The sequence below is a fragment of the Xyrauchen texanus genome, chromosome 29, assembly GCF_025860055.1.
Source record: "Xyrauchen texanus isolate HMW12.3.18 chromosome 29, RBS_HiC_50CHRs, whole genome shotgun sequence".
Classification (NCBI taxonomy): Eukaryota; Metazoa; Chordata; class Actinopteri; order Cypriniformes; family Catostomidae; genus Xyrauchen; species Xyrauchen texanus.
In genome coordinates this window covers 31406375-31420734 of record NC_068304.1, presented here as the reverse complement: position 1 = coordinate 31420734, position 14360 = coordinate 31406375, and the positions used below count along the sequence as shown (strand labels likewise).

Sequence of the window (14360 nt, the reverse complement as noted above, 5' to 3'; positions counted from 1 at the left end):
TTCAAACTTAAGTTGGAAGCATGCAATGTAGTTTAAAAAGGTCAAGACTTTAAGTTGTTTATTTCTAATGTTTGTAGTCATGGGGCAACACATGAGTGTCATACCTAGGCAGTGGCGTTGCTGAGTATTGTGTATATATCCAGTGTTGCACACACAGGTAAATCGCCCACTTAGCAGGTCAATACAGCGCCCCGGCCCACACACCTGAGGACTTGATTCACACACTCCTGCATCTGGGTGAACACACACACACACACACACACACACACACACACACACACACACACACACACACTTTAAAATAACAGCACTGATTTGTAAAATAAAGTAAATTAGTAAAAAATAGAACAATAAAAAGATGACAAAATAGTTTTTATCACATTATAATAGCTTTCATTACTTTCTTTAATATGTCATTAACAAAAAATACATAATATAATGCAGAGCAGATCATAAGTTATTCAAATAGAAATGTCTTCATAATTCATATTCATATCTGAATGTACAACCCCAATTCCGAAAAATTTTAATAAAAGCCAAAAAGTAGTGATTTGTAAATTCTATTAACCCTGTTCTATATTGAAAGCACATTTTACCTTGTAAATTTACTTTTTAAAATTAAATTTTTTAATATACACTCATTTCAAATCAGATGACTGCAACACGCTCCAAAACATTTTAACAGTCGAGTGTTAACCACTGTGTTACATTACCATTTCTTCTAAAAACACTTATTAAGCATTTGGGCACTGAAGACAAGCAAGCAGAATTCCAAGCATTCATCCATTATGGAGGTCTTCAGTTGCACCATTGTACGGAGTCTTCGTTGCCATAGTGTGCGCTTCATAATCTGCCACACATTCTCAATTGGAGATGGTCTGGACTACTGGCAGGCCAATATAGCACCCACACTCTCTGTTTACAAAGCCATGCACCTGTATTCTGGGCAGTATGTGGTTTGAATTTGTTTGAATCCTGCTGGAAAATGCAGGAACATCACTGGAAAAGATGGCGTTTGGATGGCAGTATGCATCTGTCCAAAATGTGTAAAACATTTCTTATATAGTGGTAAACACATGCAGTCATCATTACATTCACAATTATATTAAAGGTAAAACATCAAATAATGTGATGTTGTAGTGCATTTAATGTAGCACATTGAATAACATTTACAAATCACTTTGTTTTTCTAATAATTTTCCATACTGTCCCAATTCTTTCGGAATTGGGATTGTACAGGTGAAACTCGAAAAATTAGAATATCGTGCAAAAGTTCATTAATTTCAGTAATTCAACTTAAAAGGTAAAACTAATATATTATATAGACTCATTACAAGCAAAGTAAGATATTTCAAGCCTTTATTTGATATAATTTTGATGATTATGGCTTACAGCTTATGAAAACCCCAAATTCAGAATCTCAGAAAATTACAATATGTAAGGTATGGCGGAGGATCAGTGGCCTTAACAGATTCCCGAACAAACAAGAACTTACTGTTAAAAACCCCCCTAATTACTGAAATAGCGCCAACCAGCCTCCACAAGCACAATAAATGTATTGACAAAGAGACAATGAACTATTGACAGAGAACCGCATGTGACATCCGCATGCTCACCACGTGCTTATCGTGTGGACAGGAAGGGGGAAACTTTGAACGTAAAAATGTGTGTGTGTGTGTGTGTTTTTCAGTTAAACACACAACTGCATATTGCTAATGAAATACGTGTAATCCCTGTATGTTGTGTATTTCTGAGGTATATCAAACTCGTTAGAACTGTTTCGTTGTGTGTTTTAAACTCTGAGGCCTCATATTTAATAGCCTCAGTGTATATTCCCTTATTAAGTGTACCAAATATACTTTTCTTGGTATCAAATTAAACCTTACAATTTGGCCTAGCTAAATTCGAATATAAGATCTTCGTAGAATGATATTACGTTATGTTTTGCCATCTTTTGAGTCATTCAGCCCAAAATCTCTTACCGTCATAAACCCAGCCAGAAACATGCAAATGAGCCGTGACGGAACAAAGGAATCATTCTCCTGCCCAGAGTAATGGAGGCCTTTACGACCTCCAAAGGAATGTTCAGAGAAGTGCTGACCCTCCCTTCATTCTCTTACTGAGAAAGAGAAATGAACCCTGTTAATCCTATATATATATTCTATATATCCATGTGATAAATATTGACATGTATCTAATGTGCCATCTCACATTTTCCCTTAAATGTGCTTGATCTATGTTTTCTTGCAAACTAATGGGTTAATGTTTCAGACTTTGCATACTATGGTTAACCAAAATCATATGTGTGGCATATTTGGTCTCTATAACTTGGTATTTTGAAGATTGAAATGACTGTGTACATGATATGTCGATAACAACAGCATATTAGTATTACCAGTATGTTTCCTATTTTCTTTCTTGCACATGCAATGGGCAATTTTACAACAAAGAGCAATAAACCAAATTCCCGCCTAGAACTCAAACCCTTCTTATTGGTCGAGCCAATGAGAGGTGGGACCTGTTTCCCGAGGGTATAAAATTGCTGCGCCCACTTCCTCTATTCTCTCTCTTATCTCTTCGCTCTGTTATGCTCCTCCGGCTTCCTGCCTTTCTGGTCCTCTGAGCCTCGTGCTCTCTCACTCTCTCGCTGAATGATGCCAAACTAAAGGCCCCAAGGACTCCCAAGCATGTGCCAGGCTACGGCCTCGACTGCCCATTTACCAAGATCCTCTGACTCTCACTGGTTCTCTCTCATCAAGACAACATCATCAAAGATCAACTAGAGCCTCAACAAATTGCATCAGGACAGTTTAATTCAAATGGGACATGCAAGTATCAAACTTAGTCTCATTATTTGATACATTAAGTATCCTTAACCCCTTTCTAAAAAGGGCGTGTCAGAACTAATATGATGGTTTGCTCAGGCTGTTGATCTGCTGAACTTCAAACAATGCTATAACTTCTTGCCTTCCTGTATTCTGCTTCAGCCCTCTTTCCCTTGGTAAACTGTATGAATGTATGTATATGTATGTTAGAGTAGTTTAAATGTTTAGTCTAGTTAATAAAGTCTTGTTCATGTCACATGTAAAGTTGTCTGTGTCTCAAGCTCATATCTAAAGTCACTAATCATAGATTTTGACTACTTGCTCTTAATACTTAGTAAGAAAGACATTTCCCTGCCCCGGAAATGTACCTTTCTATTAATTAATTAATTAATAACCAATATTGAGTGTTCACGGGATGAACCGAGTATTTGGTTGTAATGTTAATGTAGCTACATCAAGTTAACCCGATTAACTGATCCAAATATTCATAATCGATTATAACAAGTTATGATTGATTATTAATATTTCATAGAGCTGATTCGCTACCTAATGGTGGAAGAATATAGAGCTGATTCGCTATAAATATTACATGAAATCAATTAAAAAAAAGGATTTTAAATACAGAAATGTCGGCCCTCTGAAAAGTACAATCATGCATATGTACTCAGTACTTGGTTTGGGCCCCTTTTGCATTAATTACTGCCTCAATGCGGCGTGGCATGGATGCTATCAGCCTGTGGCACTGCTGAGATGTTATGGAAGACCAAGATGCTTCAATAGCGGCCTTCAGCTCTTCTGCATTGTTTGGTCTCATGTCTCTCATCTTTCTCTTGGCAATGCCCCATAGATTCTCTATGGGGTTCAGGTCAGACGAGTTTGCTGGCCAATCAAGCACAGTAATACCATGGTCATTGAACCAGGTTTTGGTACTTTTGGCAGTGTGGGCAGGTGCCAAGTCCTGCTGGAAAATGAAGTCAGCATCTCCATAAAGCTTGTCTGCTGAAGGAAGCATGAAGTGCTCTAAAATGTCCAGGTAGACGGCTGCGTTGACTCTGGACTTAATAAAGTACAGTGGACCAACACCAGCCGATGACATGGCTCCCCAAACCAACACAGACTGTGGAAACTTCACACTGGACTTCAAGCATCTTGGATTGTGTGCCTCTCCATTCTTCCTCCAGACTCTGGGACCTTGGTTTCCAAATGAGATGCAAAATTTGCTCTCATCAGAAAAGAGGACTTTGGACCACTGAGCAACAGACCAGTTCTTTTTTTCTTTAGCCCAGTTAAGACGTTTGACATTTCCAGGACCCGTCTGTGTGTGGTGGCTCTTGATGCAGTAACTCCAGCCTCAGTCCACTCCTTGTGAAGCTCCCCCACACATTTGAATGGCCTTTTCCTGACAATCCTCTCCAGGCTACGGTCATCCCTGCTGCTTGTGCACCTTTTTCTTCCACACTTTTCCCTTCCATTTAACTTTCTATTAATGTGCTTTGATACAGCACTTTGAGAACATCCAACTTCTTTTGCAATTACCTTTTTAGGCTTTCCCTTCTTGTGGAGGGTGTCAATGATGGTTTTCTGCACAACTGTCAGGTCAGCAGTCTTCCCCATGATTGTGAATTCAACTGAACCAGACTGAGAGACCATTTAAAGGCTCAGGAACCCTTTGCAGGTGTTTTGGATTAAATAGCTGATTAGAGTGTGACACTTTGAGCCTACAATACTGAACCTTTTCACAATATTCTAATTTTCTGAGATTCTGAATTTGGGGTTTTCATAAGCTGTAAGCCATAATCATCAAAATTCAAATAAAGGCTTGAAATATCTTACTTTGCTTGTAATGAGTCTATATAATATATTAGTTTCACCTTTTAAGTTGAATTACTGAAATTAATGAACTTTTGCACGATATTCAAATTTTTCGAGTTTCACCTGTACATGAACTAATGATCAGCTAGGTTTGGCGGAGAGAAAATGTGCCCTGTCACTTTAAGGATCCGCCACCAATCCCAAACCTGAGAGTATAAAATGGCTCCTCACTTGAGTGCACAGAAGTGTGAGACATGTGTGGGTTGAACAGTGTTAGTGCTTGGAGAATGTTTGCCCAGTGTATGTGTGATATGAGGAGCACCACTGGTGTGATAAAAGAACAAAGAGGACAACAAAAAGGAACTAACTAGTGCTTAACATTGTTTGCCTGGATACAAATAATGAACCAAACCATTCAACCATTGACTCAATGTTTAAAACAAAGTGGTGTGAGTTGCTGAGGATTGCTGGCCTGCTGAGGTGCTCCATAGCAGAGTTAAGTTGGCTACAAGTGTCTGAAGTGTCAGGTGATTACCTAGGTTTGCAGACCTACTCAGTACCCTCATTTGGGACTCTCCCACTGCGTCCTAGAAGCCTCAAACTACACCAATGTACATGTGAACTCTCCTAGCCAGCACCCTCTCATTCCTATACCCCCCAAAGTCTAAAAATTCCCTCTTTGCACCCACATGCTTACACACACGCATACATTTATTTGGGGATACTTAATTATTGTTGTTTATTGTTTATTTTGATTTATTGTGTCATTCGTCCTTTTGCATTTGTGTGAGATCTGTGTAACAGGTGGCTTAGAGCTATCCAGGGTCAAATTACACTTGGTGACAGGCCTAAACCTGTCTGGCATCTGTATTTATTTGATCAATTATTATTAATTAATTGATTATTTATTTAACATTATTCTGGGGGCCGCCCCCTTTACATAGGGATTGTGCAATATCCATGACATAATATGTCCGTGACTTATCAATGACATGAACTATATGACATGTTATACAATAGGTTAAATATTTATCAAATTGTTACCAATATATACTGTATTTTTTGGGGAATCTTTTCTTTAGTAAAATTACTCAATATCAGATCAGTTTGTGGTTTATCAAATCAGATTAGCTCAACTAAATCTCAGAGGTACACTGGGTTCTTAACTTGAATGACACTTATTCATCCCTCTCCAAACCAAATTGATAGAACAATCCATCATGGAAATAATGAGAAGATTACAGTATTTCCAGCACTACATTTTTCAAGGTTGATATAAATTTGGCATCACTTCAGTTTTAGAAATCAAAGAGGTCGGTTGTGTTTATGAGCAGGCCAGTGAAGGTTCTGGGTGTGCTCACATTCTCTTGAATAATTGAGTCAGTTTTCATGATATTCCAATAAAAGACATTTACATTTACATTTATGCATTTGGCAGATGCTTTTATCCAAAGCGACTTACAGAGCAATTATTACAGGGACAATCCCCCCAGAGCAACCTGGAGTTAAGTGACTTGCTCAAGGACACAATGGTGGTGGCTGTGGGGAACAAACCTGCGACCTTCTGATTAACAGTTATGCGCTTTACCCACTACGCCACCACCACTCCGTAAAAGACAGATTAAGCAGAATAGGGAAGAGCGGCACCACAATTAAATTCCATTCTATTGCATAAATGAAACAGCTTTACAAAGAGCTGATTTATGTTGTCAAAATGTTAAAAAAAATTGAACTAACCTAAACCATTATCCCTAAACAAGAGGTTCTCAAATGTATTTGGTCACGCCCCCCTTTGAAACAACAAAAACTTTCACGCACGTATTTTTGCTGAATATGTGAAAGTGATTTGAGAACGGGTCAGCCACCCACGCGCCCACCCAGCTCCATGGGGCATGCCCCACACTTTGAGAACCACACTGAACACAATGGCACTTCCCATGTAAAAAATACATGCAAGTCAAGCATAATGCTCACATTTCCATTCAGCTGACCATGAGGAAAATGTAATGCAAAAGAACTTCACGGCTTTCCATAAAAAGTGATTGTACTTTTTTATAGTGAATAAAGCAATATTGTAACACGTTGCTGAGAAAAATAATATCCCTCAACACTGGATGTCTAGGATGAATGGCTTACCTTGCCTAGGTAGAAGTGGGCGGGGCATAGCTGGAACTGGAAGTGGTCTGGCGGGAGATATTGGCTGTCTGTTAACAAAGGGCCGGCTAGTCTGCGTCCGGACAACAGCTGTAAATAATTCGGTTAAAATGATATATAATATTTCGATAAATAAATACCTTGTTGAGTTTTGATAAAAATACTGTCACTTACGTGTTATCACTCTTGTTGGCTGGCTGGCTGCTGTAGTGGCGTTCCCAGGACGGACACTGGAAGGCTGCTGAGGTCTAGCATTAGTGGTTTGAGACCCGCTACCAGTTGACAGGTTTGGTTTCGGTTGAGTTATAAAGACTGAACCAGACAGTGAGCTTGTATTTGGTTGCTGTGGTCTTGTAGGTTGTTGGATTCTGGTTGTAGAGTGTGTTCTGGAGCTGTCAGGACCTGTGTCTAGTATTGATGTGCGGCCGTTTTCAGAGACCAGAATCGGCCAACCAGTGCCAAGTGTCTCGGCCGGTCTCTGGTTAAACTTGAGAGCCGATGCCGAGTAATGATAACCCGGTCCAGCAGGACAGATCTCTTTAAAGGCAGCTGTGGACAGAAAGTTCAGTGCAGTCAAAACCTAATAAGTACAATTACTCAATTTAACATTTTAGTCTCGAAGTCAAGCCAGAAACCTAAAGGATTAGAGTTGTCCACCCCAAAAAATGTATATGTGTCAATATTTACTCACCCTCATGTCTTTCCAAGCCTGTATGCTGCTTTTTTCTCAGTGGAACAAAAAAGCAGCCTTTTGCCTTCATTGGCAGTTCATGGTGACCACCATAAATGTAGTCCATATGAAGCATACACAATATTCCACTACATTCGGAAGGCAAAAGTTCACTTTGTGATGTTTAACAGATTGAAATTTAAGTCTTCATTCACTTTCAAATCAAATAATTCATGCAACTTGGTGTGTAGCTCTCAAATCAAGGTTGGGTTGTGACCAAATGTCATGTCAAACCAGTTCTTTATTTGATTTGAGAGCTACATTCTGATTTGCATGAATAATTTGATTTGAGAGTGAATACAGACTTGAGAATCAGTCTGTTCATCACACAAAGATATTGCATGGCTTCAGAAGACTTGGAATATAGTGCATGAGTCGCACAGTATGTAGGGAAGCACAATTCATTGAATAAATAATCAAGTTTACAATTACATCTGTTACAACAGTGGAATATTAACCAATCACTGACACCATTATTGGTTTCTGTGTATAATTGATCAAAAATGTGAATAACAGTTTTGTTTTCGTGATGCTAGAGGGCCATACATAAAGAATATGGGAACGTTCACAACAAACCCATTTTGCGTTCATCTGCACTGTTTTTCAATTGTTCTTCTATGTAAACATGCACTTAATGGACATTTTTGACCGCCGTGCCATGTCTCGTTGTGTGTTCAGCATCTCACATGAGTGTCGCAATTTTTTAGACATGGGTCAGGTTAAACAGGGTGTCTCGAGACACCCGCGTAATATTTTCTTTTTGTTGCGCTGTTTTAACTTGGTTTTGCGCAAAAATGCCCTTGGTCTGAATTGCATCCAAATAGCATGCGTTAGTGTTAGCCACCAGGAGGTCGTTCATCACTTGAGCACCAGGATTCCCTGCTCAGTTAATGGCTTAAATGAAAAAGCACATCACACTTGCTTGAACAATTTGTTCTGTCACCGAAGCGGGCTCTTGTGTTCTCTTCAACAGACTGATGAGATTCTTCTTTTACTGAAGAACTGACAAGACACCAAGCTGATCTGAACGCTTTCATCACACTCACCTGAATATCATTGCAAACACTGATTGTAATCCATAGTAATTCTGTCACAAAGCGTTTTTCCTGCACTTTTCTCCTACACTAAAAGATTAATGAAATCAGAATACGGAGGCGCAACAGTCTGTTTAAATTTAACGTAATTTCTTTACTCACTGAAATCTGCATATGGATATGCGTGTTCGGCACACCTTGAGGGGAAAGTACACAATCACACACTTTCACATGGTAAAGTTACTCCATGAATCACATTCTAATTCACTAATTCAGTTTGTAAGTTTTTCACCCCTCCACCATGCTCAATCGGTAAAATAGTCAGAATTGCCATTCCTTGACATCTCGACTAATTTTGTAGTGCTTTTATCAACTTTTTTGAGCTTGACAGACTGGGTACTAATATACTGCCATAGTATAGAAAGCAGAGAGAAAATTTCTCCTTTTGTGTTTTACAGAAAAAAATAACAGCATACATTTTTGGAACGACATGAAGGAAAGTAAAAAAATTATTTCATAAAATACAACAGACATTTTACACATCAAATTCAGACTCCTTTGATATTCCTCTAGATATTTTTTTATATTGCTGATCATTTGGGTGGGATGGGTACTTGAGCAACAGTTGGAATCCTTTTGTTAGAACCAATTCATGTTGTTTCAATATTCTGTCCTAAAACAATGTCCTCAATGCTATCATCCATCGTTACCAATTCGTTGCCTGTACATTTGCATTAAAAACGTTCATTTCAAAATACTTAAGAAAGGACATATTTATTCCTTGAATGTTGGATATGTAGATTTGTGTGAAACAGTCTCTTACCTGAGCCAAAGTAAGGACATAACTCACACTTCTTCCCCCAGGCTTTGCCAACTCGACTGCAGCAGCAGATTTGTTTGGTGATGTTTCTCAGGATGGGCAGTGAGCAGGAGCCCTGGTTGGTAATACGGAAACACTGGTCCTTCTCTTCCGAGATCACCTTCTGTGCTATGAGGGGAAAATGACAACAGAATGATATTATGGCTCACTGAGGATGATGAACACATAGGGAACAAAAATTGTGCTTTAGATTGAACTTTCATATGGAACTTTTGAAACAGACAACACAAATCTAAACATGCAAAGGAACATACATGCTGATCCAAAGACATTCAATTAACAGACAAAAAAGCCGTTTTTAATAGAGATTAGGTGTTTTAAAAATTTCTTAAAAATGTCTTTTAAAAGAATGTTCCAGATTTAATACCAGCTATATCAACAGTATTTATGGCATGCTCTCGATTACAACATAGAACATTTTTAAATTGTTATATGTGTGTGTGTGTGTGTGTGTGTGTATATATATATATATATATATATATATATATATATATATATATATATATATATATATATATATATCCAAAACAAAATAAAGTAATGCATGTTTTCAGTAATGCACTTACAATGGAAGTCTACTGTATGTGGCAAGGCATTATAGAGGGTTTAGAGTAGAAAAAACTGTTAAGCTTGAATTTGTGTAAAAGCACTTCATTTATACATTTTCATTTATCCATACCAAATGTGTTAAATTTAAATGGATCGTTCACCCAGAAATGAAAATTCTCTCATTTACTCACCCTTATGCCATCCCAGATGTGTTTGACTTTGTTTCTTTTGCAGAACACAAATTATTTTTAGAAGAATGTTTTAGCTCTATAGGTCCATGCAATGCAAGTGAATGGGTGCCAACATTTTAACACACCAAAAAGCACACAAAGGTATAATAAAAGTAATCCATATGGCTCCAGAGGTAAAATCCATATCTTCAGAAGTGATACGATAGATGTGGGTGAGAATAGATCAATGTTTAATTCCTTTTTTGCTAGAAATTCTTCTCCTTTTTCCTGTAGGGGGCAGTATGCATGAATAATGTGAATCACCAAAAACACAAGAGGAAGAATGCGAAAGTGATCTGTTTCTCATCCACACCTATTATTTTGCTTCTGAAGACGTTGAATTAACCACTGGAGTTCTATAAATTACTTTTATGCTGACTTTTGTGTTTTTTAGAGCTTAACATTATGGCACCCATTCACTTGCATTGTATGGACCAAAAGAGCAGAGAAATTCTTCTAAAAATTTGAGTTCAGCAGATGAAAGTAAGTCATACACATCTGGGATGGCATAAGGGTGAGAAAATGATGAGATAATATACATTTTTGGGTGAAATATTATCCTTGTGTGTACCGTGCTAAAGATACATGTTTGAGCGGTTTTACATAGTCCTGACATGAGTTGAAAAAATTTATATTTGCCAATGCATCTGATATTCTAGTGTGTATTTTAACATTTATCCCACTGTACTGTCTTGCCCCAATTTCTCCCAATGTAAGTCAATCACTGTAAACTGTTGTTTGTAGTACAAATTGGGGACTAGTCAAAATTACTGTTTTGTGGTATTAGACATTAATGCTGTCAATAGGGTTTAACGTGTACTTTTAACAAATAAGTACAGCCTTCTAAAAACAACAGACCCTAACTGGCAAGGTTTGTCTGTGAAACTACAACTAAAGTTGTCAATGAACAAAGTAGTATAAGAGAAATAAATATGTATGTTACTCATTCTACTTAGACATAATTCCTTACACTTTTGCCATTTTGATTGGTTTAGCAGCACAAACAAGGTTTAAAGTACAGCCAGGCATACAATAATCAGCCACACAGCCTCTAGACATGACAGATAGATCAGCTTGAGCAAATCACTGCAGTAATATGCACAAACTGATGTATATGTAGTAAATATACTGTATACAGTACACATAGGTACACTTACCTGAAGGCTGACTGACACACATATACATGCCTTCAGAGAAGCTTTAAACATTCAGACAAGGAGAAAATTGGATTAAAATAGAATCACAGAGTTTCCCTAATGCAAAAAACACAGAGATAGGCAGCCCCCAATCGTTGGAAAAACACCAGAAAACACTGTATGGCCAGTCGCCAATGACACAGAGGCAGGCTTATGCATTGAGTCAGGACAGAGGTCAAAGATCAGAGGTCAAGGCATAGATCCACCCTACAGGCATCTCTGAAGCAAAGCCAAGTGCATAGTAATGGCCACTGGAATAGACAGAACTTCAGCACTGCACAGCCAAAACCTTCAGTTCGTTCTTCTTTTTTTTTCGAAGTGGGGATCTCAAACTCAAGATATGTTTAAGTATCTGATTTTTTTGGCATGCCACTGCAAAAATGTACATTATACGGCCAAAAGTATATGAAGACCCCATTCTATTTAATGAGTTTGGCTATTTCAGCTAATTCCATTCCAAACAGGTGCATAACATCAAGCATACCGTCATACAATCTTCCTAGTCAAACATATTCAATAAAATGGGGCCATTTTTCTAGACTTACAATGGTCCTGTGCACAAAGCGAGGTCCATTAAGACATGCTATACTGCACAAAATCCGATCCTGAACCCCACTAACCAACTTTAGGATCAATTATACTGCAGACAGAGAGCTAGGCCCCATCAACCAACAGCTTCCGCTGGACCTCACTAATGCTTTTGTGTCTGAATGGGAGCAAATCACCACACCCATGTTCGAATGTCTAGTTGAAGGTATTCCCAGAAGCGTAGAAGCTGTGCAAATAGAGGCCTCATTTGCTATTAATGGCCATGATTTGGAAAATAAATGCTTAAGAAGCATATATGGGTGTGGTGTTATGGTGTCAACACACATTTGGCCATATAGTGCGTCAGATTACCACGAAGTCTGTGTGTGACTGAGGGCTGTTGCTGTGTGGCACGGCTGCCCTGCCATATTCCTGCCACCGGTCTTCTCTCAGGTGAACACTTAGCGTCCGACAGCACCATACTTACAGATGCAGATTCCATGAGAGGCGTCCAATAAGTAGCCCTCTTTGCAGATACAACTGTAGCTCCCCCGGGTGTTAACACAATTGCCATTCTCACAGAAACCCGGCTGCAAACATTCGTTAATATCTACACCAGAGGAGGAAACACGGTTGTCACAACTCGACAACACAGGAAACATATTGGTGTCTCCATGTTGGGAGGTATTTCTTTGTGAATATGTATGATAGACCATGTTAGCCATTGAACAGTTTCACTCTCATGGTGACTAAGGGGTAAGGTTATTTAAACTGTGTAACTACAAATGTAACTACAAATGAAACAAAATTCAGTTATTTCAAAAGTAAGCACAATGCAATAACATGTACAGTATGTACATAATAAGACAATTTTATCAAATGCAGTCTGAAAAATGTAAAGGATCAGGTGATGTCATTATTTGACCGTCTTAATAAATAGATTTTATAGTATGTTTATCAAACCATCTGGCGTGTAGCTGTGATCAGGATGGAGACTGGAAACAATGCTAGATTCTCCCTGGGGGAGTGGTCTCTGGACAAAGATTCCCTTTCAAAGATATTGACATATTGTAAAAGGTTGAGTTCTGCAGTCATAATTACAAACATCTGAAACTGTTTGATGTAAATAGCTTCATTATTGAATGTTTAAGAAATAGTTTTGTTCTGATGGAAATTAAGCATTGCTTGATAGAAGTTGGAAATGGTTCTCAATACTTTAGTCAAAATGAAAACTGAAGCATAACCTATCTGTTTCTCTGGTCTCAGAGAGTGGCCATTGAACCGTGATGGTTTAAAATTGTCATATGAATCTTGTATGTTGGTATATTCTACAGTACTGAATGATTGTCATATCCATGTACCAAGGAATTTACATAGTCCAAGGTGCTTCAAGTAATAATATTGTAGTATCATAGCACATTTAGAAAAACAACAATGATGTTAATATGGAACATAATTCCATGGCAATTTTGTTAGTGGGGAGAAAGACAGACTCGTGACCCCTTCTGTAAGAGCACTTTTAGGCGATATTGAACCAGCCTAAGGTGGCTTGCTTGACTTAACCTTCCTATACTGTTCGGCCATTTCTGATAAGGATTTTACTGTTGTTAAGTTCATCAATGTGATAATACATTTGCTTATTTGCATATGCAAATTAATGTTGAAAATGAGAAATGTAAAAATAAGATAACAAATAAGATCTAAAAGACATAAAATCCCAAAAGATGTGCATAATTTTATTGCTTTTACTTCAGGGATGAATTATATATATATATATATATATATATATATATATATATATATATATATATATATATATTTTTTTTTTTTTTTTTTAAGTTACACCTGTAATATTTCAGGTCAAAAATGATCACAAACAGTAAAGTGGCCTTACTAATTGGTTTAAGGTGGTCACTTTTAGCCAGTCCTTGCTTGTATTCAGCTGACAGATGCCCAAAACCGTTCTAAAACCAGACCATCCTGACCATCAGACACTAACCTGGTAGCCAGCTAAGACTGGCACACCACATTAGTCTGGCTTAAGCTGTTTTATTCAGCAGGTTAAAAACATGTAGGTTTGAACCCTGCATCTTCTAACACCACTGCTATCTTCAGGAGGATTGTCCCTATAACTGTAAGTACTGTACTGTAAGTACTGTAAGTAGTTTTTGTTCAATATAGTACTATAAGTTGCTTTTGATAAATGTGTCAGCTAAAAACTACTTACTTATCTACAAAGCAATAGGCAGCAAGAGCCCTGCATCTTTAATTCATTATTGAAGGTTACATTTATATAGCACTTTTCTGACACTACACTCAAAGGGCTTTACACAGTGAATAGGGAACTCTCCTCAACCAACACCAGTGTGCAGCATCCACCTGGATGACGTGGCGGCAGCCATAGTGCGCCAGTACGCTCACC

The 14360-nt window shown here is 38.0% G+C and overlaps 1 protein-coding gene across 4 annotated transcripts in view; it reads right to left on the bottom strand.

The window, feature by feature from the left end:
• Positions 1–14360, bottom strand: part of LOC127622900 (latent-transforming growth factor beta-binding protein 4-like) — a 62080-nt gene that overhangs the window by 22033 nt on the left and 25687 nt on the right. For 3 of the 4 annotated variants that reach the window (XM_052097051.1, XM_052097055.1, XM_052097054.1), the window contains exons 6-10: positions 12426–12548; positions 9379–9543; positions 6966–7340; positions 6774–6881; positions 105–233 (exon numbers count right to left, since the gene is read on the bottom strand). In XM_052097051.1, the coding sequence (XP_051953011.1) occupies positions 105–233; positions 6774–6881; positions 6966–7340; positions 9379–9543; positions 12426–12548 (900 nt within the window). The remainder of the gene's footprint in view (positions 1–104; positions 234–6773; positions 6882–6965; positions 7341–9378; positions 9544–12425; positions 12549–14360) is intronic. The other variant, XM_052097052.1, reaches the window with a different exon arrangement.